Here is a 15,512-nt window from a genome sequence, read left to right as displayed (position 1 = left end):
TGGTGATACTTTTTATAGTTAAATAGTCTGCCATTCTACAGCAAATGCTGTAGCCTCTGTCAATATCTTGACACCATCCCAACTGTAGTACTTAAGACATCAATTAACTTTTCTAGTATAGGTTGAAACATTGATAGTTACACCACAATGTGGAAAACGACCCCAGATATTTCCTGTCCACAAAAAGGACAAATCCAACAGGTCAATTGCAGTCCCAACAATCTATTCTTAATCATCAAAAATGTGATGGAAGGTATCACTGACAGTACTATTAAGCAGGATTTACTCAGTAAAAACCTGTCAGAGGCACACAGCTTCAGGTCTCATTGCAGCCTTAATTAAAAATGGACAAAAGTGAATTCCAAGATGAGGTGAAAGTGATTGTTTTTGACATCAAGGCAACATTTAAATGCATGTAATCTAAAAGTCTTAACAAAAATGAAGTCAATGGAAATGGGAGGAAAGTTTCAATCGTTGGAATCACAACTTGCACAAAGGTGTTTGTGGTTTTTGGAGGCTAATCATCTCAGCCCCAGGACATTACTACAGGAGTTCCTCAGGACTGATATTTTCCTATTCAACCTGTTCTTACACATCTCCTGAGCAGATGGGATTTGAACTAGGCCTCTTGGCTCAGATTCAGGGACACTTACCACTGTCTTGTAAGAGCCCTGACTTCCTCTCAAGATACAATTTTTAATCAATCTGTTCAGAAATATTATAACACACCTCTTGACCAGGTGAGACTTGAAAACAGAACATAGATGAGAGGTAGGGACACTACCACTGCACAAGAGTCCCAGTTCTTCAGGATAGATCTTATCTAATTCCCGCCTCAGGCGACTGACTGTGTGGAGTTTGCATGTTCTCCCCGTGTCTGCGTGGGTTTCCTCCGGGTGCTCCGGTTTCCTCCCACAGTCCAAAGATGTGCAGGTTAGGTGAATTGGCCATGCTAAATTGCCTGTAGTGTTAGGTAAGGGGTAAATGTAGGGGTATGGGTGGGTGCGCTTCGGCGGGTCGGTGTGGACTTGTTGGGCCGAAGGGCCTGTTTCCACACTGTAATGTAATGTAATCTAATTAACCTATTCAGATATGTTATTACACACATGCATTGGGGGCGGGGGGCTTGGTGATTGAACCTAGTTCTTCAGGATAGTGCCCCCACCCTGCCAGCCCTCTCATCTTCATTTGCTCCATAAATGATCTTCCCTCCAACATAAGGTCAGAAGTGGTGATTTCACAGATGACTGCACAATGTTCACAACCAGTCACAACCCGTCAGATTCTGAAGCAATCCATGTCCAACATTTTTAAACGTCCACATTACAAAGTTATTTTTACTGGAACATCATTGGTGTCTCCATAAAACATTCCCTAGGTGACCAAAGAACAGAAACCAGCATATCCCTTTATAAAAGATGAAAGTTTTAATCTAAGATTGCTTACTGGATCACATCTCCATGACACTGGATTCCTTTGGCTATAAATTCTGTGAGCATGATCTTAACCTCCACAACCACCTGATGAGGAAAGGGCGCTCCGAAAGCTAGTGCTTCCAAATAAACCTGTTGGACTATAACCTGGTGTTGTATGATGTTTAACTTTCCCTCGGAAAGGTTAGCATCCTCAGGACATTGGATAAAAATGGCATTCAAATTAAGAAAAAAAGTTTTAAGTATCATAGTTAGAAAGATAATGTCTGGGTTTTCGAGAAGCTTTCAAGGCTTATGATTGAAAGATCGTTGACATGTGAGAAACATTTGTGGTCGTCTTATGTTTAATCAGTATTTCGGCAGAAAGTTGCTGCTCTTGCACTCTTGTTAACCTGGCTCTGGTCTGACCCATGCAAGAGTAACACGTTTCACGACTGGTTCAAATATCACATTCATACTTTTGATACACGCTTTCCAAGTTTACATTCTTGTCGCTTCACAGCGGAATTCTGCGCCCAATTTAGAAGGGATCTGTATTCTGCGACTGCTGTACACACACAGTGATTTGCAGGATACCATCTTGAATACGAATTGAATTGAGCTGTGTCAGGCATGGTTGAATTTGCTCCTGTAGTGACAGCTGCCTGCAGTGAGCACAGCTGAGGGGACAAACACAGACCGGGCGATTTTCGATTGATAGCGATTGCATTGGCAAAAACTGGGATTGTGGAACAGCATGCGTTAGACAGGTGGCCGAAAGCCGAGCAGGCTCTTAAAGTTGTAGAAGCTGAGTACCTCCCCGCCGTGCGGGCGAAGCGCCTGAAAACCCTCCAGTTCTGACACACCAAAGGCCCCGCATAGAAACCTCTTGCTCTGACCTTCGCACACAAAATGCAAATCAGTGGGTTCAGAAGTGGGGTGGGCGTGGGGATTGGCTCGTTTAACTTAGGTTGTACAATTTAAAAATACGTCCACTGTCCGTTAGTGGATACCCGTCAGCACGAATTCTAACAGAGATGGCTTTGCAGAGGTTAATGTGAGAGCAGAGCCCACGCTCAGAGGGCAGAAAGCTCTGAGCTCGGATCCGCGTACAGCTCTCCACTTCCAGCTCCAGACCGTGCCTTCCATTTCCGTTACGACGCACAGTGTGGGCGGCACTGCCAGAAGCCAAGAAGCGCTCATTTTTAAAATTTGATGATGTCAATAATTTTTTTCAAAACTGCTCTCAGCGATCAGTAATTGCGGAACCGCCAGTATTTTCATAAGGAGGAAAACGGTAAAGATCTCTGCTGCAAAAGCAACTGCAGGAATCCTGTGACTCGGTCAAAAAGGACGACTTTAAACGTGAACATTTGCACATTAACTGTAGCAATAAGTTACTCTCCAGTTTTACAGGAGCACAGGATCGCAATGATCAGTAGCTGCCTTCCAAGTCCGGGACGGGAGATGCCAAAGCTGACAGACCCACTTTCTTCGAATCAAGCGGGCTTTTTGGAATATTTCTGCGATTTAATTTAACTGAAAGAGTAAGTGGAACCAAAAAAAGGAAACCTACGAACCAGCCGGAGTTTACTGCTGAGAGCAGCCTTTCATTTACAGTGAAGTAACAGTTGCAAAATGGGCGGGAAAAGTGCAAAACATTCGAATATTGCATCTCTATCGGTATTACAGTAACTGGTTCAACTGTTACATTTTCCGAAATTGTTTTGACATTTTTTCGCAATCGTTAAGGTGAAATACTAAATATCCATGCAGTGGCTGCCATGATTTTAATCGTAATTTGATTTTAATGCTTTGGGGTACCATGGCAAAATCACTTAAAACTGTTAACTTTGAGATAGCCAAGCTATCATTGGACTTGTATCACGTGTATTATATTGATGAGAGAAAGGGGCGGACCGGGCAACGTCATTACTAGGGATCACACATCAATTACTCTAGTTTAGTAAATACTATACTGCAGAGCGGGACTAGATTTTTCATCTCCACCATACCTGTTGGCCGTCTGTGCTTATCGGATTTCGGCATTTTTGAAGTATTAATAATGGAAACAGCTGATGGATCAGACGGTGACAAATTAACAAGCGCCGCAGCCAAAGGAGACTCGAAAGAAGTCAACAATTTGCTAGAAAACGGGATGAAAGTGGGTGCAATCAATAAGTTTGGCAGAACTGCACTTCAGGTCAGTCTTTTTTCTATTCTCCATATTGTATTTTCATCTGTAAAGAAAAATCTGTCCTTTCTAAAGGAAGTCCACCTACTTTTTGTCAGTATGTGTCAGTATGAATCAGGCAGCATAGGTATAATAACTGACGCATTGCTTAAAAAGCTTTAAGCCATTGATTTTCAGAACACCTTCGTTAAAATAAATGCATATTGCTTGATAACAATATTACATAACTGTACGATTACCTGCATTTTTAGGACAATGTGGTTTTCCCACTTAAGGTAACATTCTCAGAAATGAAATAATGTTTTCAGTTGTATGATGTTTGCAGAAATGCAGAAGGATTGCAACGTGGACTGTCTTCGACAGTACGTTTTAATTTTGTAATATAACTCATTCAGGAGCATGCAATGTTTCAGATTGTTGCATTCACCGGTTTTCAAATAACTGAAGCAGTGACAAAAATACAACACAGCAGAAACGACACTGATTGAAAGCCTTTTTGAACCTAAGTTACTTTGTTACGTAACCAATAAAGCTGATAATTAGCAAACTAAGTCAATTAATTTTGCTATGAACAAATGCGTTTTAGTGCCAATGGATGCATTATATTTTTACAAAACTTACCTTTTTTTTACATGTGGCAAATAATTAATGTCCTGTGCTAGTCTAATGTAGAACAGATTGCACATAATTTATCAACATGGCTTTATCCGCCTGTCTATCTTTATAATAATTAATTTTGTACTTCGATATATAATACATTCGTATAAATATAATTGGCCTTGCCAGCGAATCCTACACCCCAAAAACGAATAAAACAAATTACACGAACAGCGTTCCGATGAAAACAAATTATAGGTTAGTTGTCACTTAATCCTGAATGAGTAAAACTATTTGGCAACCCTGGATGTTAAAAATGATTGGAAAGCAGAATATGTTAATATTTTACTGCAATAATACAAAACACTTTAGAATAAATTGGTTATTTTATTTAAATACGTTCATGAAGAACTTAACAAACGTACAAAAACCATCCCAATATCATTTTCATTCGAGATTTGACCGGGGATAGTCTTATGACAAGTACATATTGACGAAAAACCGTTGAGGCCCTGAGCTGCAAACCGGTGCTTAAGCTCCAATAAGTCATTCACAAAAAAATGAATACATTGTGATTCGGTCACCGAAAATAAAGAAAAGCTTTTATTTTAAAAGTTATTAATTGACTGCTCCGTTCAATACTTCATTTCAAATGGCATTTCAGTATTGAATATGAATGACAGCAAAATTACTACTTTTATTTTCTTTCAAGTGACAGTACCATTAATTTGACGCTTGATACTCGTTTTTCGGAAAGCCAGTATAAACCTACATTCAAAGACACAGTAAACATATAATACACTCTGTAATGTTCATACTTTAATTGTTGTTGAATGACTCTTAAAATCCTCCATTAAAATTACCTTACACTTTTTACAAAATATGATACTAGTTCCTACTTATAATCCAAAATAATGGTTTTCCTTGTGCATAATGTAAATATTATTGTTTTAGAAAAGTGGTAACTTTTGCCCTTTCTTGTACCGAAATATTGAATGCTCTACATGTTATGAAAATAAGAATTCACGATGGGTTTATGCATCACTGTCTTGCCTATCGAAACTCCATGTGGTTTACCTCGAATCGCGTTTTAACTGTACAGTGAAAAAATACAGTGCCGTACTGAGACATTTGGATTCAAAACAATAAAACGTTAATTCCTTTTATAGATAAGCAGAAAATGCCAAAGCAATAACATTTCGTTTTATTTCGTAACGATATCTGGTGGTTGAAACCAATATCTTGTTTTGAAAAATGTTCAAACAAAATATAGAAACAACTTTGTTCAATCGGTATTTATTGCTGAAGGACCGACCTGGAGAAATGCCACCACGAATTCGTTCAATTAAATGTTAGTTGGAAACGTTGAAGGCGCAGCAGCTGGGCTCATTCTGTTATTCGCTACACTAAAGAAATGTTATGAGAAAATGTGATTACATATTTTGCATAGTTAAGCGAGTTGAACATGCTTTGTTTCAGATTTTGAAATGGCACTTAAAGATATAAAATGTCAGCCAGGCCATGTAACCTTCAATTCTTCAATGTTAAAATGTGGTTTTTAGATGTGTATGGCAATGCATTTTTGCATTTCACCTTTTATTTCTTTCACACACTTTCCCTCCACGTTTCTATATTTTCAGGTGATGCAAATGGGTCATACTATAATAGCCAAGTCACTATTGAAAGCTGGAGCTAAACCAAATCAACAGGATCACAGTGGATTCACACCAGCTCATGATGCAGCTAGGGAAGGATTTCTGGACACTTTGATAACCTTAGTGGACTTTGGGGCAAACGTAAATATTGAAAATTCTGAGGGTAATTTGCCCATCCATCTTGCTGCACAGGAAGGTCACACCGATGTGATTATATTTTTGGCCAAAAAATCAAACCTTACACACAAAAATAAAAAGGGACAAACTCCCTATGAGCTGGCTCAGATGTACAAAAAGACGGAGGCAGTGCAATGGATGGAACAAAATTTATAGTAGAAACGTATTAAGGGAGTGTAGTCTTGTGTATTTATTGTATGTGTCAGCTAACATGTGTAGATTTGTTTATCAGTTTCCAACGTTTGTATTTCCATATAAATAGTCTTTTATTTTCTAGTCTGTGTTTAATGTGTGTATGTATGTGTTGGCAAGAGTGGCGCTGTGGGGACTGGTACTGAATGCTTTTTAAAAACGTTTATATTTTTCATGACACCGTGTTAAATTCGCTTTGTATGTTGCAAATTAGTATTAAAATTAAATCTGGCAAGTGTTATTGCTTAGTGTTCCATTGGTGCACAAGATACCGTGTATTAAGAACATTGTTTAATGACGCAATGCACCATATTTGACTTTTTATTACATTAAGCAATGAAGCTAACACGAAGGGTAATTTCCAATTAGTCGTTTGAGATTATGTCCTGTGTCTTTATGCAGCTGTTGAAAGTTTGCCCTTCGTGGGAAACAGGGATGCGTTCATATTCATATAACCACGCTGTTTCCATATACTTACTGTTTTGTTTCAATGAATTTGTTTAACTTTTATTTTCATAGACTGGTATGGAAACATTGCTTCCTGTCTTCCTACGTGAAAAACAGACATATGTAGTTTATAAACATAATTTAATAGGTTTTGATTCTTTTAATGAAATTAAATTAAGCTTTTCATTTACTCGATGTATATATTGCATTGCTTTCGTGGTGTTGAAATGTATCAAATAGATTATATAATTTATAAACGGTTTAACTGTTCTTTTGTTCCAATAAATACTTTCTTGTAATTATTAAAAATGTATTTATTTTAATGCTGTGAATGGCGTTGCGTTTCGTGAATTAATTTATTATCGTGGTAGTTAACATAAAAGATACAATTTAACATTTGGCTTCCTCTACAAACCGCATCGTGTAATAATTGGTGTTTTATAACAGATCTGAATAATACAGCGTGTCATTCAAAAAGAATTGTGTGTGGAATAAAACATGTTTATCTTGATGGCTGTTCAGTAATTTGTTAACAATTAACACATCGTGTGCGTTTTTCCTCACGTACTAATTTTGTTATAAATTTAACTTTTTGTAGTTTTCTGTTGTCCAAGGTCCATGCTTAGTCGTAACCAATATTTTTACCGAAAAATCTATAACTTGAAAATAGAGATGGAAATATTTTCGACATTAGAAATTCAATCCACGGTACTATGTTTTAAGCAAATCAATATTTTGATGTTCAAATGTGACTTTTCTCAGATTATTTTTATCGAAAAAAGGCTTTTGTTAACAAAATGATTTTATCTTTCTGGCGTAACAAGTAGGTATTTTAACGAAAGATCTTAAACAACGGTGTTTACAAGCTGGAGTAATGGAGTTTACAAGCCACAAAGTTTCTTAAACACTGACAGTTAAAATTAAAGATGATAATGAAGTGGTGTTGAAGCTAGTATTTGGATAATCTCACAAATGCTGTAATGTAACTTCACGTTAGCGGATGCACATATAATAAATTATTGGTAAGAGTTTATATAAATGCAAAGGTTTAATTATCCTTTCCAATTATATTGTTGTTGCAATAAACTAACAACATTGGGGGAAAATCACGGCCTATGCCTATCTTTTTTATAGCAGTCTGTTCAAACAACAGTATTTTTTTCCCACAAAAATATGAGTTTCTTGAATGTATCTTAATGAAGAAGCAAAAACTGTAATATCATAATTGAAGCATTTCGTTTATAATTAGATAAGTAGGATAGAAGAGTTGTCAGTTCTTCGTTGTGATAAATGGAAAGGTAAATTCATCATCATACTGTGTCAGTACCAGTGATCCAAAAGGTGAAAACATGAAAACTTGCAATATGAAAACAGAGAACATGGTTACATGTCTGCAATGGCAATCAACAGAGGCCAATATTTCGGTGGAATAAAGCAATATTACAAACTAAGGGGAGACTTCTGCAATTTGCCTCAAGTTGCTCAATCTATTAAAAAGTTTTTAGACTTTTTAAAAATGAAACAGCAGAAATCCGAAAAACCGTTACAATTTGTGCCGAGTTTATTTTCCCTTTTATTGTCTTGTTTGAATATTTCAAATATTTTCCCCGCCGCCCAGTCGGATCGGCAATTCTCCACTTCAAATGATTGATTTTTCGGTGCAGTTTTCGGAACCTTTTATTGCAAAATTTGATTTCGAAAAGAAAACGTTGAAATGGTGGGGCGGGGGGTGGGTGCTGGATGGGGTGGGTGGGTTCAGGGAGAGAGGGGTGCGTCAACATTCACCACACCTCCCGGCGTCTTACGTGAAACGTTGTGCTTCCTGTTACAGAAGTATCCACCAAACAAAATAGGTTAACAGTCTTTCTTTGCAAAATAAGATTTTGGTGACTTGTTGGCAAATGTTCATAAGGTGCTGAATCCTCTGTCTCGAAACCGCTTGCCTCAGCGCTGGGCGAGTGAGGTGACGTTTCGGATACAAGGGGTCATGTTGAAACCCTGTCACTTCAAAGTGAAGGGAATACTTGCATATCACCGTCATAACGAAAGCATCGCATATGTGCTCGCTGCAAAAGAACAACTGATGGACAGCTTTAAAAACTCCAGTGAAAGAAACCCCTTCCTGACTGAGTTACTTCCTCTCCCGCTGGCCGTTCGGTCACCGCACAATAAAAAAGCCCAAACGCAGGTTTGTAATGACAAAACGAAGTAAACAAGTGTTGCAAATACTGAAGCTCTCAGCCGTCCGCTGATTTTCCCGAGAGCTGTGGTGATATTCACGTTAACTTTGGATCACTTGTCCAATCTGTTAACAACTTGTGGCTAATGTAAAAGCTGCAATATTACATATTTATTTTCTAAATTTAAAAGAAGACATACGATCTCTTTACGTGTTCGCAAGGCGAGAGCGCGTATGTGCATTATAACTATTTTTGTAGCTTGGTAAAATGGGAAGACAAAAAACGGAGAGCAGTTTCTATGTTTGCTTTTAACCGTTACTACAAGTAAGATAACCAAATTTTACAATGGGTGGGCGTGGTGCTGGAGAGGCAGAAATCTCCGTTAGATTGGCCGATTGAATGTCCACTCCAGACTAAGAGAAGCAAGCAACAGCAACTTGGCACAACACGACAAAGGTAAAAACAATGACTGCAGATGCTGGAAACCAGATTCTGGATTAGTGGTGCTGGAAGAGCACAGCAGTTCAGGCAGCATCCGAGGACAACACGACAAAGGATGAGGAACATCTCAGAATCGTTAGGAGGGGGGAGCTCTTCCGTGAGCTAACATTGTTATCTGTTTCATTAAAGTATTCCTAACTGCTAGAAAATTGCAAACTTTGTGAAAAGAGGCGTGCAACATTTTGCACTAATTGTTGGTAAGCAAATATATATTGATTTACTCGCACGCAAAGAATTTTCCACTTAAAGTACTATGTGATTTTTAAAATTCATTCATGGCAAGACTGAATACAGTATCAGGGTGCGAGACCCCACCGAAACTCCCTGTAGAAATGTTAACTCTGCTTTCTCTCCACTGATCTCACAGCAATTTCTGTTTTTGTTTCTGATTTCCAGCCCCCACAGTTTTTCATTTTTTTTACACTGAAACTCTCTGATGAGCGTCACGCAGTTCAGACGTTGTCAAAACGCAAAGCGAATTGTAAAAGGACAAGTGAGAGCAAGCTGACAACCTGCACAGCTCCATTAACGAAGTGTTGAAGTTGTGAGAAGGTAATTAACAGGCCTCCGAGAAGCAACTTAAACTTTCAAATAGCAGGAATGGGCAATAGGTATTCTCTGGGGCATTTTTTGGGTGCATTGTCGCGAGCAAAACAGGGAGCCATGAGAGCAAATGTATAAACTCGCCAATAGATTTGAGAAATACAGAACCGCTCAACCAATGGCATTGTGTTGCCACTGCTGCACTGACAAGTTTGTATTTCTGAGCAGTGAGTCAGAGGACTTCTGAGAGGGGTGAGATTACACTTGGACAGCAGAGGCTGATAGAGGAAACTGAAGTGAACAATTGAGTCTGCTGAGGGAGTAGAAATTGGGAGCAGGCCACCCTGACACTTGGATTGCATAGTTTGAGGAGGAGCTTCAGCAGACACCTCCTCCAGGTTGCGAGGAAGTCAACTGAACATAACGAGGGGCGACACAGGGAAGAAGATGCTGCCCTTGACATTTGTTTAGCTGGCCAAGAATCAATGATCTGCATGTCAGAGAATGCACTGATCTGAGCATTTAGTCTTTGATATTTTCATTCTGGACCTCAATGACCTGAGGCCAGAATGATCCCAAGATAGCCCCTTAACCTGCAGCTACCAAGCTCACCATTGCCATGACATTTCAAGGATCAGCTGTGTATCTGGGTGACACCTCAAAGAGAAGGGATCTCTTCACCATCAGACCAGATTATCCGAAGGAGCTGGGAATATGGCAACAGTGTGCACTAAAACGTGAAAGGAGCATGTTGCCAAGGTGAGGCAGAAACTGGGCAGACAGGAGCACTGCTCCCTTTCCATTGCAGACAAAAACCTGGTCATCAGGTTTGAGGTACTCTTGATGGGTTGTGTGTGATCATTCCCTGAGCCTGTGCCACTGCAGTCACCCAAGCCAGCTTCCACTGGACGACAACCACAGGGACACCAAGTACAAAGCTCGGGAAAAGAGTGTTGGGGGGGGGGGGGGGGGGGGGTGGTGAAGATGGGTCATGCACTCCAAAATTGTTTTTGGCGAGGAAATCTGCAATTGGATCCAACTGCTCTACACTACCAGGAAGTCTTCATGGAACAGATTAAGAACCCTTTGTATGTAATTATAGATTTTTTTAATGAATATATATTTTCAATAAGAAAGAAACTCTGACAGTGCAGTACAAACTGGATGCAGGAATGATGTTTCCGGGGTTGTGGGGTCCAGAACTAAGGGTTACACAGTTTCAGGACATGAGATCAGCCATTATGTTCTCAATGGGCTGAATAGGCTACTCAAGGTTTTTTCTTCTGTGCTTCACATACAGCAGTTCATCAAACCATCAGGCAGGTTACAGATACCCTATTCCAGAGGTCAGAGGACAACGTTCTTGTTTAGACAGATGTACCAGTGCAAAAATAGAGGAACTTAAGAGTTGACTACTGTCAATGGATTCTGTCAATTCAGGGAGCCTGTGATGGCACCCATCTATAAGCAAAGACATTGTGAGATCAGACAGTTAGATTCCTCTCTCATGTGTTATAGTGGTAGAGCTCATGGTTGCTAACCCCAGTGAGTTCTTAAGTGGGTATTCTTTGTTTCCAAATTTTAGGATAGACAGAAAACATGCAGAAGTTGAGATGGTCTAAGAATGAAGGGGTCATTTCAATGCTATGGATATCTGGTAGAGACATGCATGATAACTTTGCAGTTGATAGTTATAAATTAGCTGAAAATTAAGGGAGTGGAATGCTTTACAATTCAGGTACCTAAATAATTTGAGAGTGCCTCAATTTGCCATGTGCTGGGGACATCACTCCTATAAGCTGCACCGGTTTCTGCTTCTTACCCTCATTACTGGAGATGCTGATCATATTGCTTATCTTAAGAGATATAAGGTACTGCTCATACATTGTAGTGAGAGGAGTGGTGATTTCAACCCAAATGGGATAATGCTTCGATCGCAATCCAACCTCATGTTTAAGGTATTTAAACTTTATATTTTCTCCTTGCCTGTCAAAATTTCCTGCATGTGTTCAGTTTGAGAATGGTACCAGAAATGCATATAATTATGTGGAGAAACTTTGGTTTATTACTTGTGTTGCTTAAGACAGATCAGATAACAAAGTTGAATGCATGGCTCAAAGATTAGGTGGGATTGATGGTTTCTTGTACTTGGGACACTGGCATAAATCTGGCAAAGTGAATCAATCTGAGTTGTCCTAGGGACAGTATTCTTTCAAGGCACATAACAAGGGAAATAGTGAGGAGTTCAAATTAATTAATGGGAGCAAATATTCAAATTGGAGAAAATCTGGTTAATCAGAGGCCAGAGCCAAGTCCAAATTTTGCATTGTATTTGTAGTAATACAAAAAAAGATACACAGACCATGATAAGAAAGGATAAGGAATACAAATCCAAGATTAGCACTTAGCATTTGAAACAAACAGATGAACTGAGAGTGCAAATAGAAATAAATAAGTACGACCTGGTAACTATTGCTGAATCATTGTTGCAGAATGAGATGGATAGGAACTTGACTCTTGAAGAGTAGAGCTAGACAAAATTGGAGGGATGCTTTGTTATTTAATGATAATATCAGCACATTCATAAGGGTGATCTAAATCTAGGATACCAGAATGAGGAAACATTTTGGGTGGAGATGGGAAATAACACCTTTATCATTATCAAATCGTTTGTGAACGTTCTACTTATTGGGGTGGAGCATAAAGGATGAAATAATGGGAGATTTTTAGAAAGGTACGGCAGTAATCATGGGAGGTTTTAATCCACATTTAAATTGGAAAAGTCAAATGGACCAAGGAAACCTCGGTGAAGAGTTCATAGAATGTTTTTGTAATAGTTTCTTGGAACACCATATTCTAGAGAGCAGGTTATACTTAGACCTGATACTGTACAACAAAATAGGATTAATTAATGATCTCATTAGTGAAGGCACCCCTATTTGGCAACAATGATAATAAGACTGAATTTACAATTAGTTTGAGAAAGGGAGGAGGGGTCAGAGATTATTTTTATAATTTGAACAAGAGCAATTATGGATACAGTAGAGGGACTGACTAATGTGAATTGGCAAATTAGGTTAAAGGTTGGATTTAATGGAGATGCAATGGCATACATTTAGAGTCATAAGAGTTAGAGAGATGTACTTAAAACAGCCGTCCTCCACCTTGCAAAGAGGTGTTATTTTGTAAAGGCTGCTGCTGAACACCATCCACTTTGATTCCTTTATCTGCCGCCCAGACATACCTTGGCGTTCTTATTTACCACTGAACAGTGGGGATCTCCAGTGGAGGGCTCTCTTAATGAAATCCTCCTATTTTGCATAGGGACCTGGATTGGAGGCTGTTGTGTGCAGCAGTCCCATACAATTGTGGTGAATCATGGACTCCCAGATCAATTGTTCATTTTGCAAAAGTCTGGAGTCTCCAGATCATGTATATATTGGTTCGAGGTGATTGCACTCCCTTTTTCATAATTTCAAAAACATTTTATAGTACCTTTTGTTGCATTTCATCCCCACACTCCTGATCTTTGGGCATCCTCTATGGAGGGATGTTGGCAAGTCAGAGGACCTCCTCATGGGTCTATTCTTGAGCCAGGCCAAGTTGGCCATTAACAGGTCTGAGCAGCAGGCTATGAAGAGGGTCATTTCTGTGACTGTGCCCAGTTGTTCTTAGAGAGGAAGCACAGGGTGGGCACCAATATGCTTGATGCTTTTACAGAGTGGTGGGCACCATGATGATACAATCTCCCCAACCAACTTCATTTTGATTTAACCCCTTCGCACACTCTACTTCCCTCTCACTTTTGATGTTTTGCATTGACCTTAACAGGCTTTGCATGTAAATATCTACTCACATTGATGATTACTAGTTAGTACTTAAAAAACAAAAATGTCATGGTGATTTTGTGAGGGAAAAAAACATTTAGTTTGTTTAAGTGCAATTTTGAATGTAATAAAAATGCATTAATTGGATATTGCAAAATACACAGAGTAGATACATTGCAACAAGTGAGATGGATCCTAATGGATGGAACTACCATGGTTCACTTAAATAATTAAAGATAGTATTAAAGTTAAAGAAAAACATATACTGTGCAAAGGCAGGTAGTAGCTGAGAAAATTTGACAGAATATAAACCAAAGCAAAAATAAGCAAAAAAAACCTGAAATATTAGCATACAGGAGAAAAGCCAGTCAGAAACATAAAAATATTTTTTTAAAAGTTAACAAAATGAGCATTAGAAGCGAGGAAGTGAGTATGGAGAATTAATAATAGGAAATACGGAGGTGTTAAATTACTGAAACTAAAATTAAATTTTGCTTCTACCACCCTTATAGGCAGTGATTTCCAGATTCCCAGCACACTCTGGGTGAAAAATCTTTTCCTCATCCCTTCTAAATCTCATGTCCCTCACTTTAAATCTAAGGTCCCTTTTCATTGACCACTCTTCCAAGAGGGAAAGCTTCTTCAGGTCGAAGCTCCTCATAATTTTAGACATTGCAATCATGTCTCTCCTCAGTTTCCTCTGTTCCAAGGAAAACAACCCAAGTTTATCCAATCATTGTTCATAACTGAAACTCTCTAGCCCAGGCAACATCTTGGTAAATGTCCTCTGCATCCTCTCCAGTGTAATCATATATAAATGCCAGATTCAAAAGCCATACCCACAAGGTAGAGTAAAACATCACCGGCATCTCCAAATCACATCCCTCCCATAAGTGTGGATCCCAAAATTGCTCACGATATTCTAACTTTTTGTTACTTCTAACAAACTCCCTGCTCTTAAAACTCTATGCTTCGGTTAATAAAGGCAAGTATACCATATGCCTTCTTAACCACTTTATCCACCTGAAGGGACTGGTGGACAAGCACACTAATCTGATCCTCAGTGCATCCCAGGGTCATACTGTTCATTGTGTTTTCCTTTACCTTGTTTGTCTTGCCAAAGTGCATCACCTTACACTTATCCAAATTGAATACAATTGACCACTGATGAGGCCATCTGACCAGCCCATACTAAGGCTAATCTCCTGTAATCCAACACTCTGCACCAATGTTCACATCATCACTTTCTGATCAATCCTCCTACAATCGAGTCTAAATCATTTAGATATACCACAAACAGCAAGGGTCTCAACAATGATCCCTGTGGATCCCTACCAGATATAGGCTTCACTCACAAAAGCACCCCTCAGCCATCACAGTCACTCAACCAATTATGGATCCAATTAGTCAAATTTCTTTGGACTTCATGGGGTCTTACCTTTGTTATCAGTCTTCCACACAGGACCTTATCAAAAGCCTTGGTGAAGTCGAAGTTTACTATGGCAAATGCATTTCCCTCATCTACATATCTGGTTACCTCATCAAAAAAAAATTCAATCAAGTTGATCAAATATGATCTTTCCTGAACAAAACCATGCTGACTGTTCTTGATTAAGTACAGATTAAGTCCTTCAGAATTGCTTTCAATAGTTTCCTCACCACTATTGTTGGACTGTAATCCTTGAAATATCCTTTGTTCCTTTCTTGAATAAAGCTACCACACTGGCTGTCCTCCAGCCACAGGACAGTAGCCAGAAAGGAATTGAAAATTATTGCCAGTACTCCTT

General features: G+C 39.0%; 1 protein-coding gene and 1 long non-coding RNA gene across 4 annotated transcripts in view; both read left to right on the top strand.

Moving 5' to 3' along the window:
• Positions 1 to 2,548: 2,548 nt before the first annotated feature.
• On the top strand, positions 2,549 to 7,179 carry cdkn2c (cyclin-dependent kinase inhibitor 2C (p18, inhibits CDK4)). Its single transcript, XM_043699223.2, has 2 exons — positions 2,549 to 3,615; positions 5,844 to 7,179. Exons 1-2 carry the CDS (start codon positions 3,478 to 3,480, stop codon positions 6,189 to 6,191), a joined length of 486 nt encoding a protein of 161 aa, XP_043555158.1. The 5' UTR covers positions 2,549 to 3,477; the 3' UTR covers positions 6,192 to 7,179.
• Positions 7,180 to 8,513: 1,334 nt separating this feature from the next.
• The window catches only part of LOC122554352 (uncharacterized), a 59,399-nt gene continuing 52,400 nt past the window's right edge, over positions 8,514 to 15,512 (top strand). For all 3 annotated transcript variants that reach the window (XR_006312970.2, XR_006312972.2, XR_006312971.2), the window contains exons 1-2: positions 8,514 to 8,862; positions 9,752 to 9,907. This is a non-coding gene — a long non-coding RNA (uncharacterized LOC122554352). The remainder of the gene's footprint in view (positions 8,863 to 9,751; positions 9,908 to 15,512) is intronic.

This window comes from Chiloscyllium plagiosum, unplaced genomic scaffold (genome assembly GCF_037043375.1).
Source record: "Chiloscyllium plagiosum isolate Xiang-an unplaced genomic scaffold, Cpla_swu_hap1 HiC_scaffold_9, whole genome shotgun sequence".
NCBI classification, from domain to species: domain Eukaryota; kingdom Metazoa; phylum Chordata; class Chondrichthyes; order Orectolobiformes; family Hemiscylliidae; genus Chiloscyllium; species Chiloscyllium plagiosum.
Note: the sequence above shows the minus strand (reverse complement) of the source record. Positions and strands in the feature narration are given on the sequence as shown.